This window comes from Spodoptera frugiperda, chromosome 27 (genome assembly GCF_023101765.2).
Source record: "Spodoptera frugiperda isolate SF20-4 chromosome 27, AGI-APGP_CSIRO_Sfru_2.0, whole genome shotgun sequence".
Taxonomy (NCBI): domain Eukaryota; kingdom Metazoa; phylum Arthropoda; class Insecta; order Lepidoptera; family Noctuidae; genus Spodoptera; species Spodoptera frugiperda.
Window position 1 is genome coordinate 13297086 of NC_064238.1, and position 22057 is coordinate 13319142.

General features: G+C 36.5%; 2 protein-coding genes across 4 annotated transcripts; both read left to right on the forward strand.

Annotated features, from left to right (window-relative positions):
* Positions 1-385: 385 nt before the first annotated feature.
* Positions 386-8176, forward strand: LOC118263845 (beta-1,4-glucuronyltransferase 1). 3 transcript variants are annotated; one of them, XM_035576040.2, is made up of 5 exons: positions 386-492; positions 3206-3329; positions 3408-4324; positions 4525-4681; positions 5348-8176. In XM_035576040.2, the coding sequence occupies exons 2-5, from the start codon at positions 3309-3311 to the stop codon at positions 5567-5569; spliced, it is 1317 nt and encodes a 438-aa protein (XP_035431933.1). In that variant the 5' UTR covers positions 386-492; positions 3206-3308; the 3' UTR covers positions 5570-8176. The 3 variants fall into 3 exon arrangements, with proteins under 3 accessions (XP_035431933.1, XP_035431931.1, XP_035431932.1); XM_035576038.2 differs by lacking the exon at positions 386-492 and adding an exon at positions 1063-1597; XM_035576039.2 differs by lacking the exon at positions 386-492 and adding an exon at positions 2788-3044.
* An 8388-nt stretch (positions 8177-16564) lies between these two features.
* On the forward strand, positions 16565-21784 carry LOC118263590 (trypsin 3A1). The gene is made up of 5 exons (XM_035575675.2): positions 16565-17186; positions 17555-17840; positions 20064-20313; positions 20696-20845; positions 21210-21784. Exons 1-5 carry the CDS (start codon positions 17135-17137, stop codon positions 21354-21356), a joined length of 885 nt encoding a protein of 294 aa, XP_035431568.2. The 5' UTR covers positions 16565-17134; the 3' UTR covers positions 21357-21784.
* The last annotated feature ends 273 nt before the right edge of the window (positions 21785-22057 follow it).

A 22057-nucleotide genomic window follows, 5' to 3' on the forward strand; every position in this document is an offset into this window, starting at 1 on the left:
GCTGGCAGAGGTGCACATAATTCATACAATGTAACATCAAATTTTCACTAACTACATTTTTAGTCTCCTCATGTCACAGTACACAAAGCCAAAATTCGTTAAAGAAGTTACTAGTGGGTTGCCGACATTTTGTGGATTGGAATATTGGGGATTTGGGACAGGCGCAGAATAGGCCAATAGGGCCCTCAGTAACCTTGATCTTGCAGCCGAACACCACTCTCTTGTGAGGTCAATCAGTCAAGTAGAGCTGGCCCATTTGTGACGAAGCATGGCACTCCCACATGATAATAAATACCTAGGCCTAATATTTCTTTCTTCTGGCCCTTTTCCAATTATTAATGTTAGGGATCAGCTTTGTACTCTGAACTAGATTCGAATGATTGTCAGTGTGTACCGTGGAGCGACTGCCATTTATCGCCCACAACGGAACGGCTAAATGTGATTTGTGAGGTGGATCTGAATACCACTGTAACGAGACTCTCAAGAAGCTGAGTAAGCAGAAGCACATAATATTATCAATGAATAAATTACTTTATTTTTGTGAGAATGAAAAGATTGTTTTATCGTTATCCTCTAGTATACCGGAGCCCCGGTAAACCCGCTAGGTAGTCCGCAGCTCCGGATATCTGTTATCTGTTACGATGCTATGTTGCACGTTGCACGCGGGCGAAGACGCAAGTATTAGTTGCATAATGAATTATAAAACTTTTATGTTTTCAATATAACCGTGCTGAGTACTCTAAAGTATTTCAACCGTGGCACATTACTAATTATATAATTAATACCGTTTCTAAGTAACACTTTAATAGTTAATTACCTACATACTACTACTACGCCAGACACCAGCAATGGCATAGTCCTATATCTAGACTAGCTTCTGCCGGCAGCTACACCCGCGTGGGATAAAAAGTAGCCTATGTCTTATTCCATACCATAATCTACCCCTGTTCCAAATTTCATCCCCATCAGCCGTTTTGACGTGAAGGAGTAACAAACAAACACACATAGGTACAAACTTTGGCATTTATAATATTAGTAGGATAGCCATAATCACGTGTGTAGGGTGATAGGGTTCATTCTGATAATAGCAATGAGTTCTAATCGTATGTGTTATTCTAGTATTGAAATCTATCAGTAGTGTGGTCTGGGTGTCTGTTTTAGCGCATATATGTATGTATATCTCTCTACCTACCTACATTACACTGATAGGACTGGTGATTGCAGTACCTACTTATGCCTGTTTGATATTTACTGGGGGGCCCTCTGCGCAAGTCCGTAACCCTGACATGCGCGAACCTGGTCAAAATTCGCCACCCTCAATTTTGTGTTTGTGTTATTTACGAAAAAGAAAATACATTCTAGCTTTACATTTTTTTTAAAACAATTGTTATCTTCAAATACTTACCGTATTTATGTTCTAACGGTGATTTGATAATTGGTACATTTTTACAAATAACCTCAAAGACAATGCAGTTGTTTTTAATAATTAAGTGTGTGTTGTGGTGAGAGTGACGTGCATTTGTGGAAATAAAGTGTTTCATAGTGTAGCAATGTTTATGTAATTGTCGTAACTATTGACATTACCGCTGTAACTGATGTAAGTACTGAGATGTTACTTGTGTTAGATAGAACCTCCTTTTTTCTAAACCTGACACATGCGCGAACATTTTTAGATTTTTTTCGACTGAATGTAGGTATACATGGGTATTTCGCAATGCGTTATCATTACGTACTTTATTAAAAGTAAATACATAAGATGACCTACCCACATTAAATGTCACTATTAATCAAATAAGTGACGTTTCATGCAGGTTGCAGTCAAGGTACTGAAGTATTCTTAGGTTATTATTTATGCAAAACTGTTGGTTACCATAAGACTGCATTGTAATAAATATTAAAGCAAACTGTGGCGCATTAATGTATACCTATTTAAAAAGTTACTAAGATATCTATCTTAGTACTTAAATAAGGAATATCTAAAAAGATTAATGAGACCGAATATCAAATTCATGCTATAAAAGACCGTTTTCCTCCGACAAAAAATAAATTGTAGGCAAATCCTGCGTTAAAAAAGGCATGGAGTCCTACGCCCGCACCGTGACAGCCTACATGTTAATCATCTTCATTCTGTAGGTCCTGAAAATATACCTAAGTAGATAGTATGATGACAGTGACAAACAGACCGACAAATACTTTCCCGATACTTATTATGTTAGTTATGTTGAACATCACGTCTTTTATTTTTCGAAGGAGGAGGCAGAGAATGCACATACACTTCTTGTCTGTCATATAAGAGACACCATAGAAAATACCTACATGTGTCTCGCGCAGATCTACATACGTTCCAATACACCACGTGTTTATTGCATATTGAATACATCATATTATATTTATGCTCTCTACATATTCTAAACTTAGCAGAATTTTGAAAAATATCTTCAGCATGTCTCTCTACATTTAGTTTATTGCTGTACATAAAATAATTTGGATGTCACGTACGACGGTACGAATTACGTATAAATAAAGTTGATCGTTTTTTCACGCGATGATCCATTCCTGTAGGGTAGTCAAAGTAGGTAGTTACTACTTTGATTATTAAGTACCGAGGTTTTAATTTTGCGATGGGGTCATCGCAAAATTTAAACTGTATTATCGTTCTTTTGCCTTGTTCCTGATTTGCAAATTCGCGTGACACATTCGCATGATTTTTATACACCTGTCCTACCTTTTCTACATGAGGGTACTATTTATTTATCTTCATCGCAAAATTACTATTATATAGAAACACAATCATTTTGTATTCTGAAGTAATATGAAACCAGTGTTTTATACCTAATACAAAGTGATATAATACTACAGTCCGTAGGTATCAATTATTTTTCCATTATGCGATAACCGATCAGCAGTTGGTTTTGTTCGCAGCCTAAGCCTAGCTATTGTTATTTATTTTCGTTATTTTCACTTTTACTATAAAACTTTTGAATGCCTTATTGTGTTTCTGACATAATGCTATCTACTACATACTAGCCTGATTGTACTGATAGGTGGGTCCTAATGGAAATTTAGGTCAATTTAAAATAGCTTACCTACCTCACATTAGGGTCAAAGGGGGACAACGTGAAAGCAAAGGCTCGTACTACATTTTTTGATCACACCGTATAAGTTGGACATCTATGGTTTACGAAATATCATTTTCTTTTACCAGATCAATCGCTTCTGCATCAAAGAACCTGAATAAAATGCTGATGCTATCTAGATGATGCAGGAACAACTGCCCAGTGCGTAACTGAAATATTTGAAGCAGACAAATGGGAATAAGAAATAAAGGGGTAAGTTTTGTAGTGATATTTTTTTTTTTCGAAATTGTGTCTTTAATACTCGTGTTTAAATAATGTATTGTGCAACAGCGGGACTGGCGGTTCCAATGGAGCATGGTGATGATAGCGGCGGCCGCGCTGGTGGCATACAACGCGGTCGCCAACCTCTGGCTGCTGCACCCTGCTTCCTGCCCCATTCCCCCCACGCCTGCGCCGACCGAGCCGCCCACCTGCGAGCCCTGCTATGGCAAAGTCTCCAGCGCTGGCGCAGATTATGATCCCATTTATGCACTCGACTTAAGGTTAGGCAGGTGGGATGGCAGTCGATCATACAAGATATTCGACAATGTGGCAGTCGGGGAGCTGTACTCCGAGATGTCTACTAATTACCACGTTTGCCTTGCGACGCAGAGCTCTATAGAGAGGCTCCACGAGCTATTGAGGATTGCAGCGCACTGGACCGGACCTATATCAGTGGCAGTGTTTGTGGCCGGGGATGAAATGAGACTGCTCAGAGCTTTCACTACATGGTTGTATAAATGCCAACCAGAAATATATTCAAGACTAGCTTTACACATTATTATGCCTGCGGAAAAACCAGGGTTCATTGATGGGTCTCTGCCGAAATGGGCGAGGGATTGTGACGTCATTCCTCTACCGCACGAGGAACGTAAAGCCGAGACCGTGGCTTGGAGAGCGAGGCATCCGTACCCTCAGAATCACATGAGGAATTTAGCGAGGAAGAATACTCACACATCTTATGTTTTCTTAGTAGATATTGATATAGTACCTTCTACAGGGATGGCAGAAGCCTTAAATCAGTTTCTTGACAGCTCGCCCAAATGTCCGCTCTGTGCGTACGTGGTGCCTACGTATGAGTTGGACCGAAGAGTTGCCAAGTTTCCTGCTAATAAATCAGAGCTGGTGAGGCTCTCCAGAAGTAAACTGGCGATACCATTCCACAGAAAAGTGTTTATTTATAACCAGTTTGCTTCGAACTTTTCGAGGTAAGTTGGTCAGACAAATTATTAATACAATAAATCATTCGGTAGATAATTAGTATGAGCTATTAATAATGTAGCTATGGAAATGTAGCTATTAATAATCCGTCAACCTAGACTTATTGATTTGTCCCCGTAGAGAAAAACTGTGTTATGGGTATTATGTAACACTTAATAGATTTTTCAAGTTTTTTTTTGTGTTTTAGGTGGGAAGCCAGTGGTGGTAACGAGAGTGAACTAACACACATCAGTCACAACGTGACGAACTTCGAGTTGCTGTATGAGCCATTCTACTTGGCTTCGGACACTGTACCCGCTCATGATGAGAGGTTCCTCGGCTACGGGTTCACAAGGAATTCACAGGTGAAGAGACAGACATTTTTAACAGCTGCTGTTTTTTACAGACACCTCATTTTAGTACAAATCGGAATTAATTCTTCAACATGATTACAGTATGTGTGGGGTGTTTCCTAATACTTATAGTGCTAACTGTTCTTATGTATTTTACGAAGGAATAAATATCCACAGCGTGACAAAAATACTTGTTAAAAGCAAACTTAAAAAATCCAAGTTGAGCGCAAGTTAATCAGCATGTAGCCAGCCCCGTCGGCCCGAGCCGGTACTGATAGATTTGTTGCGCCGCCTGCCAAATGGTCCCGTTTGGCACCTCTCCATAATCGACACTTTGGATATTATGTTGTTCGCTTGCTGAATATATGCTCTACGTTATTCCGATTTTTGCACTCGTTGCAAAAACAAGCAAACTGCTGAAACGACAGGCACTACTCGTACATTACATACAAATTGTACTGGAGAATTGCATTCTTGTTTTGTTGACGAAATATCTAGATCATGGGAGATAGATATGTGAACACATATTAGAAAAAATGTTTAGTTTTTTTTATAAATGACAGTAGAACTACACGTGTTTCCAATTAAATTTTGGGAACTATCCAAAACTTATGAGTTAAGAATATATATCAGTAAACAAACACTTGGGTGAAATAAATATTCGACTTTAATTTCCAGGTATACGAGATGTTCCTAATCGGGTATCAGTTCAAAGTGCTATCCCCGATCTTCACGATCCACTGGGGGATACAGACGAGAAGAAACCGCCCGTTGTGGCGGGAGAAGCAGAATGAGAACAATAGGAAACACTTTGAGACTTTCAAGAAGGAACTTTTCGCGCGGTATAGGAAAGACCCTCTGCATTTGCTTAAGAGGCCACAGCAGGCTAAAAAGACCTAGGCATCGCGAGGCCGTGCTCACTCCGCCGGCCTCGGACTACTCACGCTCGCAGCATTATCCTGGACACTCCCAGTTCTCATGACAGAATGACAGCAGAATTAGTAGGTATACGTGTGTATAAATGTGGTAAAGTGACTCGTGTGCATGGAAACTGTGTCAGACTAAGTGTTGTAGGGTATTTTTGTAATATAACTGAACTATAAGTGTAAGTAGACATCAAAGTAGCTAGCTGAAATAGATTTATACATACTATGTTGATAAATATAAGTAGTTTACTACACCTATTTAAATTTTATTCTGTAGATAATAATTATATGCGGGCTAAAATTGGTTTTGGATCAAACTGAAAAGCAATGTTACTCAACAGATTGTATCGTCTTTAAATTTATTTCAAAATCACTTTCAATAGTTCCTGAATTCAGATGACATAAGATTGACTTAAAATCAGTTTTAGCCAGTAAAATACAATGTAATTATATTTAAATCTATATGGCTGTTGTATCAAAATTATGTTGTTATATAAAAATAATGCACATTAGGTAATGAAAGTGAGATTTTGATATACATAAATATGTGAAGATGTGAGTGTGAAGTTATTTATTTAAAATACATAGGTATACTGTTGTGTTCTTATGAAGTAAGAGAAAGAAGAATGATTAAGTATAATGTGTTCGTATTTATTTGCTGAAGTCACAAATGGAAATAGTAGATCATTCACAATGATCGATCAGTACCCTTAGTACGAGTTTACTTTACATTTAAAGTAATCGAAACGAAAGCGCGTTCGGTGCTCTGATTGGTTGGTTTATTCGAGCCTGCCAATCAGAGCGCCGAACGCGCTTTCGTTTCGATTACTTTAAACGTAAAGTAAACTTGTACTAAGGCTATTGTTAGACGATTTGGGAAATAAAAGTAAACACATTGTTTAATATCTATCTTTAAAATCCACCGATAGATTAATGAATATATTTACTAATTATTTGATGATGTTTTAAATGGTTAAGGTTTGTTGAGGATGTCTGGGATCAAACCTCTGGAAGGCTCTCTACAAGTAGGCACAAAGGTTGTACCATATTAGCTACTCTATAATATTTGCATTTAATCGTTGTTGTCTATAAATGTGATATGCGTAACTGTTGGATAATTTATTTTTGTTAATAAGCCTAAGTTATTAAGCCTGTGTAGACGAGAGACGTTTTGGTCAATCTTCATCATATCAGTCACAATACAGAACATAGGTCTTCTTCGGCCTCGACCTGGACCTGCGGACTACCTAGCGGGTTAGTAACCATTAAATGATTCTGAGTATAGCGGTAAGAGTCTGAGACTAAACGTCGGCATTTAACATAAAAAAACTACCTACCTTTCGCCTCACCCCAGGAGAGTTATGGTAAATTATGAAAAAAGGCCTCCATCAATATTTTGCAGATTGGTCAGTTATGGTTAGTAAAGGTAGATCTAGTTCATAAACGTACAATTTACTCATAAAAGCGTTTTACTGTGGCATCATCAGTGGTCTTGTTTTAAAATCTTGGATACATTTTTGGACAATAGTCTGCGCAGGTCCTTAAAGGTGTTGTGGCTGAGTAACTGTTTTAGAAAGATATTTAAGTGTCTATTAAGTAAATGCCAATCACAATATTAGTTGACTGTTTTAGTATAATGAATGTATGTGTTCTATAGTTAAATGTCAAAGCACTGTTTATAGAGAGCAATATCTAACACTAGTGGGTAATAAATGAAAGTATTCCAACTATAGTTTGTTCGATACAGTATTCATTTCATTGTTCCTATTTTACTATAATGTTACAAACGATTTGTTTATCTTGTTGAGAATTTGAAAGAAATATTATTTATGTCCTATTGAAGGTATTTTTAATGTACCTTGTTTACAGTAAAATCTATGAATTTTCGTATCTTTATGACATTTGAATTGTGATCAGTACCCTTAGTACGAGTTTGCTTTACGTTGTACGAAAACGAAACGAGCAAATGCGCGTTCGGCGCTCTGATTGGCCGGCGCGAATGAACCAACCAATCAAAGCACCGAAAGCGCTCTCGATTCGATCTCGTAAAACGTAAAATAAACTCGTACTAAGGCCTGAGTTGAAACGCTCATAATGTTTGTTTATTACGATTATATTATGTCGAAACAGATTGACCGATATTGATGAGATGTAAATGTGATCTTGGATAAAAATGTACGTCTGGTGTAGATTCTTTTGTCTATTAATAAAATTTGACGTAATTAAACTTGCAGCTGCAGTTAAAAGCAGATGATGTGATAAAAATATATTTGGAGAATATGGAAAGATTATGTTCGCATTTAAATTTATAAATTCTTTAGATATGTACGTAATAAAATTGAATGAATAAAATAATTTTAATGTAAATTCAAATAAATGAAATTGATCATTCTCAGAAGTAATTTTTGTTATACATTTGAATATTATATCATTATTTAAATTATATTAATTATATAAATTAAGTTATAGCACAATTTTATAATATTTATTTACTGTTATACAATTCGAGTGAGAGTTTGTGAACGCTGTAGCCTTTTATTATTTTTAAATTCACATTTTTTCAATAAACAGTTCTCAAATATTTGGACTCCAATTATTTTAGTGCTGAGTGAATGATAGTGGACACCTTTCCTCGATTACCAAAGACCTAATCCCAAAGGCCAGTGGTTGTTACTCTGGTGGATCAGAGGAGATGATTACTTACCATAAGATTACCTTCTATTTGCTGATTTCCTATGTCATAAAGAAAAAAATATATATACAATATTTACCTTGGGTAGTAGCCTCATGTTATTCCCCAAATTGGCGTGAGGTAATAAATAATCTGTATTTAAAAAATCATGAATTATCCCAAACAGTAGCTCTTACAAAGTTATTTGCCTGTACTAAGATAAATCCTGTATCACAGGCGAGAGGAGTTCTTAAAACAATACTTAAGGTAGGACAACTTATTCTATACACAAGATAAAATCTATACACAAGGTAGTAATTAATTTTATTAGAAACATAATAACGACAACTGACATCATACGTTGTTCATCACTGATGATGAATAAAACGAAAATAGATGTTCGACAGATGTTTATTAAGGTCACACATAAGTTTCGTTAAAAATCGACTCGAACACAACACACAACGTCACGCCTTTTTATCCCCGAAGGGGTAGGCAGATGTATTCGGAGCTGCGGACAACGTAACAGGTTACCGGGTCTCCGGCTCAAAGCAGGAGAAGGAACGGGGTGGTTTTTGCTCAGTAAGAGAGAGAAGTCATTGGATGATTTTCGCCCCTCAAAAAAAGGGGTAGGCAGAGGTGCACATTACGGCACGTTACAATGTAATGCCGCTATACACTTCGAACATTAACATTAAAATGTTCTAAAATTAACGTTCATACATTTTTACTCACAGTTTTAAAGTGCAATGTGTTTATGTCGGATTCGGTCGGGATTTTCCAACTATAATTGAGATATTTTAGCTGAGAAATATAGGTTTAGACTTATCTATAAACAAATTACCCAGTTTCTCTGCTTCATATCGTTTTTCAATGGAGATGAAAGCGTCTAGGTTTACATTATTGATGTTTTTAGTTTACTTTTTTCATAAATAGTAGATTACTAGAATTATGAATCAATTGATTAGATGAATTTAGAACTACACATACCTCCAGGGATTTGGTGCGATAAATATGAATAATGTAGATAACATTAAATTAATATTTTCGTAAAAACAATTACTCTAGATGTTCCTTTGAAAACTAAGGTTGTCTGGAAGACTTCGCCGTGTGTGATAAGACCGCCCATTTTACTCAAACTACTAGGTATTACAATATAAACGTTTTTTCTGTATGTTAGCAATAAAGTATAAATAAATGAATAAACGACAGAAATGACAATACGAGTAATCGCGTACTATTTAAATTATAAAATAACATTAAAATATAGTGACATAATATCCCAATAATAATATCAAATGTCCATAATAATATACTCCCACTAGTTAGTATGTTGGTTCGGAATCCCGTATCACATTACGGTGCGGTACAGAAATATTCAGCGCGAGTATTTTCATAACCCGCCGGGCTATTTACGTTGCTCCATGCTGCTATTGTTTCAGGGGATTCGTTATGGGATGTACATGTTATATTATGGTTTCTATGTGACTTTACTTCACGTTTAAGCAGTTACTTAATTATAATAATAGGGTAGATGACTAATTTTTATTTTAATGTCCGTCTTGTAGATTATTTTAAAATATTAGAAACGTATTTTTTTTTCTTATGAAAACAAATACTTTTGGAGATATATCAGTTCGAAATTTCGTGTTACGTCACGTCTAGGTACATTTTATACATAGAAATGACGTATTTGCTCCCGCTCCTAACCTTTGATACGTTTTATATAAGTATTGTTACCTTATATTATTATGAGAAAATTAAAAAATACGTGTCTAATATTTTTCTTTGCCTAAACGGCCTTTCTTGCCTTGACGGACTAAACAGATTTTTAATTTTCATACTCCGTCATCATTCCTATTACGTCTGTTTTTAACTTTGATGTAATTCTTGAAGAAAATTTTAAGCATTTCGGCATTGTTAAAGTTCGTATTACAATCGGGATGGACAATATACAAACATTAGTATGAAATGCATTGTATGCACATAAATTAAACTATACACACACAAAATTCTGCCAAATAGCTTAAGATTTTGTTTGCGAAATGCGGGTAAATATCCACCACTGAGCGACCACCCATAATTTTGTCGTAGGTACTTAAACACGTCTTTTGTACTGACATTTAAATAATTGCTAATGATGTTTTGATTTTTGGTTTTAAGAAAACACAATATTCAGTTATTTTTCTAAGCTCCATCACCTTGTTTTACATGCAAATGACTCTAGTAAATAATTCGACGTTACATGCGATATAAAAGCGATTTGCAATACATTACATCGTATCTTTAATGAACAATTTAAGCATTCCTTACAATAAGAACAATGGAAAGTGAATCAATGTATTCTAACATTTGCAATGTATGAATTTTTTTTTAATCTTACTCGTCTGAATGTCTTCAGATGCCATAGCGTTCCTAAGATGTCTATTTTTATATCTGTTGTAATTTATATCGTGTTAAAATATAAAGCTACTGGTCGTAGCCCACACCAGTCGTTAAAACACGTTTAACAAAGAATTTCCATGCAATTTTATGCTTCCATATGTTTTTTATGTAAACATGTTTGCTGTCTATTCATTTCGCATTTAATTTTGTATTTCATACTTGATTTCTCATTATTTGAAGGAGAAGATAGAAGTACAGGAATAAATTAGTCAAATATTGTAGGATCATCATTTAATAATTACTATCTGCTCTGATTACCTGCTGGACAGTAGGCCTCAAATCATTTATTCCAATTAAACCATAAATAGGTACTTTTGAAATGTCAACAAATAAAGAAATAATAGTCTAGCAGTCTGCCGTCAGTGAAGTTAGGTGCTCACCAAGCAAAATATTTTTTAAAGTGTAGCAGTTTACAATCTTTTGTCACAATGTGCTACTCTAGTCTTAAGATCCAATTTTGATATAATTTTCATTTTCTAAAAAAGCTGGATCGATCCAAAGCAAAATATTTTTAAAGTCGGCTATTCATTTTGGTATCGTAATGGTGATGGGAAACGCATTCTATTCTGCTGTCACCATACTGTTAATCCACCAAATACCTGATTTTTGTAACCATAGGAACCTCAACCGGTATAACAATGAGATTCCATTTATCTCATGATCCACTTCAAGTACATTCTACGAAGGAATTCGTAATAAATAACGGAGTTTTTTTATTCTTTCTGTACTTCAATGTAATGGGACATAGGATTTATAGACGCTAACGTTTCGAAATTGAAACAACACTAGATTAATGAGTTTAATCCAGCGCGCACTCGCTGTGTGAAATTACAAACAAAATGCTGATGTTTTTGAAGTAATTTTCGTAGAGTATTCGTCTATGATTTATTCTGGCTTAGGTCTATACACGGAAAAAGGTGTATTTAATAAGTGTACCTCATAATCACTCGTTATTTTTAAGTAGTTATATGTGAACGTGGAGGTCCAAAAACCTTGGGAATCGGTGATTGGGAAAACCCTTCCGAATTCCGATTCCCCAACAACCCCTTAAATTCCTAACCGCCAAAGGGCCGGCAACGTACTTGTAACACCTCTGGTGTTTTGGATGTCCGTGGGCAGCGGCAATTGCTTACCACCAGGATTTATAGACGCTAACGTTTCGAAATTGAAACAACACTAGATTAATGAGTTTAATCCAGCGCGCACTCGCTGTGTGAAATTACAAACAAAATGCTGATATTTTTGAAGTAATTCTCGTAGAGTATTCGTCTATGATTTTGTTCTAGTAGGTCTATTGCTACGGAAAAAGGTGTATTTAATAAGTGTACCTCATTCATTCGTTATATTTAAACAGTTATATGTGTGGGTTGGGCCAAAAACCCATTTCGTCCAACAACCCCTTAAATAACGGTAAACTTGTAACGCCCCTGGTTTTATGTATAAGGGCAGCGGTATTGCTTACCAGCATCAGGCGATCCGTCTGCTGTTACATTATAACTTATACCATAAAAAAGTTGACTGTAAGTGTTATTGTCAGATCGAAGAGTTATTATTGAGTATTTTGCACTAGATCAACCAAACTTCAGTAAATCGTGACGATGGAAATGCTCTTACAAGTCTTAAATATTGTTACTCTAATAGGTATTCTTTACAAAATCCGATTATTTAAGACCAATTTTGACATAAAAAGAAATGGTAGGTCATTGTGAGGTCATAATGAGGTCATTTCGAGTCAATTGCGATAGCAGACGTCACGTGATGACTGAATGGTTACTTCAGTGGCGTAAGAAATATGCTTTTGTTTACTGAAAACGAAAATAGAAGTTTTGTTACGTAGTGTACTGTAATGCCCTGTTGTTGACTGGCCAGCCTCCATGCTGCTGAAAGCTGTTCCTATGTTAAAATTAGTGTATCATTAAAATTATATATTTACGCATACGTGTCTATGGATGCGATAGTATTAATGAGAATCTTTCTTTAATATTAGATGGTGATAAAATATTTATCCACATTTCACTATTTTAAAAGTGAATCTATTGCCATATACATTAAACCTGATTTTGACATCCTTTTTATTTTTATTCTTTTTTAATAAAATGTTGCCACACACTGGGATTTTTTCCTTGTGCCGTGGGTTCGTTTACAATCATACAAGTTCACATATTATACATGACGCCTAGACCTGAAACCATGACTTGCTCCGTGCGGGAATCGAACCCACTACAAGTTGCGTGGCTGCTGGTTGCTAAGTCACCGCGCCAACCGTGCAGTCAAATGTTACATATAGTTATTGTTGCTGTATGTGGAACATAAGTAGTTCGGACTTTAGATATTATTTGTTTCTAATATTTATAACTCTCCGGTCTAATTCATTGTTATTAGTTTAATATTAATTATTAAAATCATAAGGAAGTTACAGCAATTGTTTATAAACGTTAGCCCAATGGCGAGATTCCAAAATATCTTGTGTACCTAAACATTTGTCGACGTAAGTATTGGAATCTTGACAATGTCGAACTGTTTCAAATAGTCCGTTGGGAGATCGCATTCTCTCCACGGATCATTAATGAGGTTAGAGCTAAATTAGTCCGGATTTCAATTACACCTGATAGTGAGTGAGTCATTTGTATTCTATTTTAGTAATCAAAGTACTTGGAATCATTGTTTCTATGCCATTGATTGGAATTTAAATGAATTTCGGGGTGACTATTTAAGATTGAATTTGATTTACTATTTATAATTGTCCAGGTTTCTAGTTCAATGAAAGTGTTATTGGGATTGCTTTTAAGAATAAGAAATAGCAGTATGGAGCTTATTTATTCATGTACAGAAAAAAAAAACAATACAAAGGCACTGCATATCCCTTTTGAAATTTCTTCTTGCAGCCCTGCGAAAGGATAAATAGTCAGCTTAAAAACTGCGTGTTGTACATTATTGACATCACTATCATCATGAAAAATCATCTGAAAAAGGCCCTTACAAAAGCGACAGTTCATTGTAGAGATTTGAAATTCGCAATATCAATAATTTAGAAGATTCTACCACTTTCGGTGGCTGGACGGTTGTAGGACAAAAAATGTGAGAAAAAAAGCTCAAAAAAACATTGCATTGATCCGCCATCTCTCGTAGTTTGTCCAGTATCGGATGGCGAACTGTGGAAGGTCAACGCGTCACCAGCTCAGCGATAGACGTTGTACCGATTGCGATCGATTTTCTCAATGAATTAATCGGTAAATATTTTAATTGAATCGATTGTAGTATGGCGACGAGTGAAGACATTGATTAATTATTTTGTTTTCTACGTTTGTTTTTTTAAATGACCTATGTTGTACTGTTAGGAATGTTTAGTACATTTTATTTTGAGCCTTTATTTTTTAGTAGTATACATTGTTATCGTCGGGTATGATATTGACAGTAGCGCAGATTTTTTTAAATATAGGGTCATGGTAATGACCGATGTCAAGGAGATTGCTAAATACCGTTTAATAACAAAAAATGTAAAATGATTTAGTTACGGTACTTACTATTTTTGTTTCGAATATATGTCAATGCATCTTTAGATTCTTAATAGAAAAATATATTTAAAAATATAAATATTAAAAACGTTGAGTAACTGCTGTTACGATTACGAAGATCTACAAGTTTTTTGAAACCGAAAGTGGCGAACATTTTTCCAGTCGCCAAAAATGCTTTATAGATTTCAAAATTTGCATTACTGCCGTGAAATTTGGAATCGTGTCCGGTACACGGCAATAGGCTCACCAAACAGACCCGTTGAAATTGAAACTGAATCGATCAGTTCGCACGTCCTCGCTGCAAGATATTTAAAAAGTTTCATAAAGCTCAGTGTTGCAAGCGTTATATTTATATTTATTTTTAGACGTCGCCGGATGCTGACGGCTAAAATTAGTTTAAATAGGAATGTGTGTTAGTGAGTCTGTTGGTCTAACGGCGATTATATTAATTTTGTCGCGTTTAACACGTTTAAAATATTACCCACTCGTTAGTTTAATGTAGCAATGGGTCTTGGGTTTGATTCCTGGTGTAGGTTTCTTTTTATTAAGTTATTTAAAATTACATCATTTCTATCCGAATAGACTTTCAGTAATTGTGGAAATTAATACCAAGCTGAGCAATTACAATGCGATTAATGAAAATTTAAGAAAAAAATGAAGATCGAATGCAATTTCGTACTGACCCCGCTAGAAGTTTCGCTAGAGCATTAAATTGGTTACTGAGCACTGAACGGACTTCAATTAAAGCAACAAATTAGGAAAATGGCTAATCAATATGATGGCGTTTAATACTTTAGATTAATTAGACACAGCAAACTGCTCACGGTGCAATCGTTTCAATCGATATTCACTTACTGTTTATTTCAAAGGAACCAATTACACTACGTATCTAGAATGTGCTTTTTGTAGTATTCTGGAGAAATCTGCTTTATACCTGAAGGTTTTAATTATGAAGACCCTGTCATCCCATTTTAAAGGACGTTTCACGGAGGAGACGAACACCTTCTTTTGCATCTTAAGGTGGCAAGACAGGCCACGAGTTTGGTGGCTGCGGAAGAATTTCGTACGAACGTGTGAGATGGGACACCGGGGTGTTAGGCAGTAAGAGTCAGACAGTATCGTTCGTCCTCCCCAGGCCAGAGGGCTCCACGAGGATTTCCCACCTGGAGTAAAAAGGCTTTTACTTATACTTAGAAGTAATTTTTATTAAATTTTGAGTTAGTAGCAGAAGAGTTTTACCCATGTGCCTACATTATCTCTGTTCTACTTTCTTGAGATACTACAAGCGTAATTTAAATATTTAAGGTATTGTTCTGTTTTTTTTAATCGAATGCATAGTTAGCTTAGTCTTTGGACTATCTGCTGAGTTAGATACGTGTTAAAAGCTTGTTGTGGGTTCGTTTCCCACACACAACGAAGTTGTTAGTTTGGGTATTTAGTTCTATACCAATGAGATCATAACTAAGTATATACAGGATGATTAGGATACACTTAATATTTGATTTGAAGTAATTTGTGTCCTTTATAATAAACTTTATCGAAAATTGAGTCAAAAACAACAAGACCAGCCAAATTAAAACCAATCTGAAAGTAAGAGATATACGTAAGTACTCGTACATGCACATAAAACTTTTCATAGACATTGAAAAACGTATAAAACACCGAGTTTTCACCAGAAGCGTACCGGTCCGAAGAGATTTTGTCAACACATGTCGATTTTTGTGGAAGCATCCAAACGAAGTCGTGTGCAAAAGCTAGTGTTACAAAAATAAACGAATCGCGAGAAGAGGCAGTTCAGACAGTTTCCAATATTTTAATGGCCGCTGTACAACATGGTTCTTACATTCATACGTCGATCATTTTACGATAGTCCATGCTTTTGATTTATGAAACATGTCTTTGCTGATGTATGTGTATTTAAAAATTGAAAGATACATACAACGCGATGTGTTATGAAGGAAAATGTATGGAAAATACACTATTAGTTATTGGCTAGTTACGTTATCAATCGCTTTGTAATAGTGGGCGAGCCTGTCATCATACATCAAAATATGTACTCGTATGTACGTCATAAGATCTTTCAACCATCTGTTGTTTTTTTTAAATATGAGTTTCAGTATATTCGTTTTTCGTCTCTGTTTAGTTAGACATGGAAACTATGAATTTGATCAAGCTTTTCTTTATATATTTTTTAAAAAGTCTCCTGTGTCGTGGGTGCGTTTACAAATATACAAGTTCACATACACATGACATCCAGACCCGGAACAACAATTAGTGAATCACAAAAAGTGTTGCTCCATGTGAGAATCAAATTCGCTACACGTTACACAGCAGCCAGTTGCCCAGCCACCGAGCCAACCGCGCAATCAAAAAATATAATATTTTAGTTATAAATACCCAATTACTTTACGATGTTACGATTATGATTATGAAAGCTAAAGTAACGACATTTAACTATTGATGTACAGCAATAAATATAAGACTGAAAATATAAAGCAAGGATTGGGTAGTGGCTTCTCAGTCAAAACGGACATTTTATTTTTTCATAAGCATCTAGGCAAACTAGGGTTATTATTATTATTATCTAGGCAGACATTTTAATGTTTTAATGACCCCCTTTAACTACAAAGAATCAATAACTACTGACTAATCACTGGCCTTGTTAAAGGACTAAGTACCGACGGACGTTACGCATATTATATCAAGTTACAGCGTCTGCTGAACACTTTTTCATATCAAACGACACCTTGACAAGAGTTGTCTCAGTGAATTACTGGAAGACGGTGAAAAGGTCGCGACCGTGGACTCGAACCGTGTGAAATTACCTGCGGCAGACATTTGGCAATAATTTGAATTGGAACAGTTCGGCTAGGTCTGTGCTTGAGGCAGGTGGAGTTTGGTAGCCAACATGGTTGCTGTGGCCGGTGTACTATTGCTGCTCGCGTTGGTCTCCGTCGCGGGTGAGTTCATGTGACGTACTTACTGCATTGTTCTACTGTGTTGTAATAAATCTACATACGATGTTTTTTGTGATTCGTTTAGATTTTTAATGAGTGTATGAACCTAGTGTTTGCTGTGTGTTTCGCAAGTTATTTAACTGAGCTTAGCTCTTGTTTTTTGTTGAAGGGTTAGGAATGACGATGGACCTCTTTAGTTTATCTATGATCATAGTGAAACGGTGAGTTTCTAGCACACTTTAGTCACACATCTAGAAATACTGAAAATTTAAGAACTACTCAGATGACTGTGATTCGACATTGTACAGTATTAAATAATATCCTAATTAATTTCTTAAAAGTAAATAGGTAGTATAATACTCAATCCACAGATTTCCAAGAGGCAGTTGACACAGAATGTTGCGCGGACGCCGCCACAGACGCCGCCGCGGACGCTGCTGCGGATGATGCACAGAATACTGATGAAAATGAACTAGAGTTGGATGTGGAGCTGGAGGCAGCATGTCCTGAGCTGAGCGGCCAGATCATTGGAGGAAGGCCATCCTCAATACAACGGCACCCCTACCAAGTGTCCATGGTGCTGAATGGAAACTCCTTCTGCGGTGGCTTCATCATCAGTCCAGACTACGTGGTTACTGCTGCTCATTGTGTACAAAAGTGAGTTCATAGAGTGAGACATACTAAATTAATTAAAAATCACATCAGGGAGGGATTCGAGTCTGTGCATGCTGCTCATGATGAAGAGTCCCTCTGTAGAGCTTTTTTCATTAATTTACGTAATTGATTTTATGATATTTCATCTTTATGATATTTTTCATATTATAAATGTTTCAATAGTCACTTTCAAGTTATGTTTCCCCAAACAACAAACTGAATAAGTTATGATGCCGATAATAATATATGGATACGGGCCAAGGACCTCTTGTTCAGTAACTGTTACTATTATCGAGTTAAAGAAGCAGTCAATATCGGTGTTGACATTTGTAAACACAGTGATTATGTATGCCTTATAATAAAGATAAAAAAGAAAAGTAAGCTAATAAAAACTTTTCCGTATTTCTAAAGCTAATTACAGGCACATGAACGAACTAAGAGCCCATAAGCTTCCTTGTAACCAGCTACGCAATAAAATTATCCGGTCAGGAAAAATCAAAGCGATTTAATGCGACCATAAATGGGGCTTTGTTGACGTTCCATTTTATCAGTAATCATAAAAATAGTTATACTTTTTACTAGGCGCAGTAAATTCGAAGATATTGTTAGGAGAGTGTACCGTTTCGGGATCTCCCGTGTCAAGGCCGGTCTCGTAACGTTTCTTAACTTTACGACTTTGGTAATAATAAAACTGTGACCAGAGGAACGGGACTTAGGGTTTACGGTCTGCTCTAACATTGTTGCTTATCACTTCGGAGGGTTCACTCGAACATGGAGCGCGCAAAATTATTTATTCCAGAGAAATATTTAGACGAACGACGGACATTTCATTTCCATAGTGCGAGGCGTGCGAGGGAAATCCTAAGCGTTAATCTGCAGTGTCCATAATATTAACATTGTTTCAAGGTTCGTTATTGCTGATGAGTTATTCATCTTTGTTTATGAGCTTTAATTATGTTTGCGAAGGTTATAGTTGGGGTAATATTAGATGTTTCTATACGCAATAACAATGGCACAGAGCAAACAATGTTGGTGTATAATCGTGGTCGTTACTGCGGGGCTCGGCAGCTGGTTTTTCTCTGCGTGAATATTTTATGAAGTAGACTGTTACGTCGGTTGGAGTGCCCTTCGCTCTCCACTGCGAATGTTTTGGTTGAGTGGGTTTTCACGAGTTTACGATGCAGTGCTCGTACTGCTCGTCCGATGGATATTCGTACAGCTGAAGGGTACATTTTTGGTTTGATGGAGAGCATGGTTCAACGAGCCTTGTGGAGCAATCAGATCAGATTCCAAGTAGTTTGTGCAGCTATTCGAACGAATGTGGATTCGTGTTTTAACATTTTCATGGTTCACAGCGAAATGTAGTCTGAAGCTGATTCAAATTTCTATATGAAACATTTTTCAAACTATTATTAACTTTCCTAGAAATCAAAATACCTCTTTTTATGTTATAAGCCGTTAAAGAATAGACGGATCACCTGATAGTAAGCAATCACCGTCGCCCATGGACACGAAACACCAGAGGCGTTACAAGTGCGTTGCCGGCCTTAGGGGGCTAGGAATGTAAGGGTTGTTGAGGAATCAGGGATGGGGAAGATTGGAATGGGGGTTAATTGGGTCTCTGGTAATTCCACTCACACAACGAAACACAACGCATTGTTTCACGTCGGTTTTCTGTGAGACCGTGGTATCCCTCCGGTCGAGCCATTCGTGCCGAAGCATGACTCTTCCACATTTAAACATATTTTTTATTGCTATAGGTTTTGTAAAATCTAGCTCTCAGTTGCTCGATGAAGAAATTACTTGAAAATTGCAATCAACATAATTGATCATTTCAAAAATCCGTTGATGAAGTTTTTGTTTCTGCCGCTTAGTTTTTGTTCATAATTATTTTTTTCTAAATTGCAGTAAGCAAGGCTAATTTAGTTATTTAGAAACTTATTCTCATCTAGGCGACTAGATGAGTTTTTAGGCAGTTTTTTTACCCGAGAAGAGCAAAGAACCAAATCATTGGGTAAAATTTCGATTTTAGAAAAAATCACAATTAGTTCAGTTCTAATTAATGCTTTACACACGTTACAGTATATTTGTTATTATTACCTCCACGTATACCTTATATTTAAGACAGTTAAGCTTACCTCATTATGGAATAAAACGCATGAAAAAGTCATTACTCGACTTCACCTATCTTCTATCAATACCTATAACAATATTTTTCCATTATAGCACATCACCAGCAGCTATCCGGCTCCGGGTGGGTAGTACCCGACGTGACTCCGGTGGCAGGATCGTAAGAGTGGCAAGCGTGATAGTACACCCTCAATATGGAAGGCCACAGTTCGACAATGACATCGCTGTACTGAGACTGGCCAGGCCCTTGACCTTCAACGCCAATATCAGAGCCATCAAACTGCCGCAGCCACGACAGCCTGTACCACTCGTGAGGCTCACTGTCACTGGATGGGGACTTACTGCTGTAAGTGTTCTTTATTATTTGCTATTAACAGCTTGTGATGGTCTACTACTGAACTACGGGCGTCTTCTATACATGAGGGTTTCATAATCTCCATGCTTGATAAAATCGTAGTTAAAGAGGCGCTGCTCTGATAAATCAGAGAGGACGGGCAGCAGTCCTGTCTGATTTATCAGAGAGTGTTTTCAAGGGTTTATTTGATTAATACGAAGACTGCGGGAAGAAGTGTGACAAATGTATACGCTTTCTTAGTTGATATGTGATCATTGTCAAACAGTTATTCCCTATCAGAGAGCATTCACATTTTACCGTTATTCAGTTGGCTATCAGACGAACGGACAATGTTTATGAGACTTTTATCGTTAAAAACTTATTTGTATCCCAGGTGGGTGGGCGTCGTATCCCGCGCATCATGATGGAAGCCAACGTGCCCGTGGTGCCACACTGGCTCTGTCGCCTGTCCTATGGCCAGTCGCTGACCAGCAACATGTTCTGCGGAGGACACTTCCTCATCGGAGGAGTGTCGTCTTGTCAGGTGAGTCGAGGAGTAACTGGTTAGAGAGTCTCCAGTTGTTATAGGTATTGAAGTTTCAAATCACATCATTGAAGAGATTTGATTTGGTTGGATACTTAGGATCTGGAGATAGAGTAGTTCAGTGAAGATTTAATGGAAGTTATAACACAATAAGATAATGGATTCAGATTACACATTAATAGTCTCAGTCCAATATTATCTTATAGACCAAAGTTTTGTATGAATGATATAATGTAAAATGGCCATTAGTTAACGCAATCCAAGATCAGATTTAAATTCAAATTACAAAGAAAAGAAATTAGGTTATGTCAGTGTATGAAAATAAGAAGTATTTTGTGTTTATCTGTAATGTGTGCTCGTACAGGGCGACTCCGGAGGGCCGGCCGTGTTCCGAGACACGGCATTTGGCGTGGTATCGTTCGCGAGAGGATGTGCATTACCGCTGTCACCGACCGTCTTCACCAACATCGCTTCCCTCAGAAATTGGATCAGAGACAACACTGGCATCTGATACAAAATCAACCGTATTCCACATACTCACAGAGTATATTTTTAGACTTAGCAACACTGTGATAGATAAATGTATTTAGAATCCAGGAGAACTTACGTTATCCCTGGTACTTAGTGCTACCGTTATTCTGGCTGGAAGCCAGTTAGTTTTTCGTACTAGAAAATATGTTGTTTTGTAATTTTGTAGCCGCGATTAAGCCGTGTATTGGAACATTGACGCTTTTTGGTATTTTTCCAAGTTTCGAATACGTGTATATACTATGAAAATACACTCGAACTGGTCGATTTGTGAATGGCTATAAGTTATTTGTCCATTATGTTAATTATATACAAATTGTTGTCCACGTTGGGGACTGATGTCATGTTTTATATACTTTTCTATTAAACAGTTTTACAATAAAATCTAATTTAAATAGAATAATGTGTTTTCAGTGCAGTCATGGTCATGAGCAATACTGCGATAGTTTAAATGCGAATCAATTTAATCTGTCGGCCATGAAGCTATTAAATACTTGAACTATCTAATTTCTTGAAACATGTCCCACGTGAGTTCACAGCCAATTAGTTTGTGTGCTCCTACATTAACTATTAGCTCGTCTTTCAATTTTTAATATTCCTTTGAGTAAATAATGTTTAAGTAAATATTGATACATGTTTATAATAGTTTTTGACTAGGTAGATGAAACACGGTCATTTAAATTT

Bases quoted from the DNA above. Each gene is read 5' to 3' on its own strand.
- LOC118263590 (XM_035575675.2), top strand. From the start codon at position 17,135: ATGGTTGCTGTGGCCGGTGTACTATTGCTGCTCGCGTTGGTCTCCGTC. The intron at 17,187-17,554 runs GTGAGTTCATGT...CTCAATCCACAG, and splicing joins CGCGTTGGTCTCCGTCGCGG to ATTTCCAAGAGGCAGTTGAC. The intron at 20,846-21,209 runs GTGAGTCGAGGA...GTGCTCGTACAG, and splicing joins GAGGAGTGTCGTCTTGTCAG to GGCGACTCCGGAGGGCCGGC.
- LOC118263845 (XM_035576040.2), top strand. From the start codon at position 3,309: ATGGGAATAAGAAATAAAGGG. The intron at 3,330-3,407 runs GTAAGTTTTGTA...ATTGTGCAACAG, and splicing joins TGGGAATAAGAAATAAAGGG to CGGGACTGGCGGTTCCAATG. The intron at 4,682-5,347 runs GTGAAGAGACAG...TTTAATTTCCAG, and splicing joins GGTTCACAAGGAATTCACAG to GTATACGAGATGTTCCTAAT.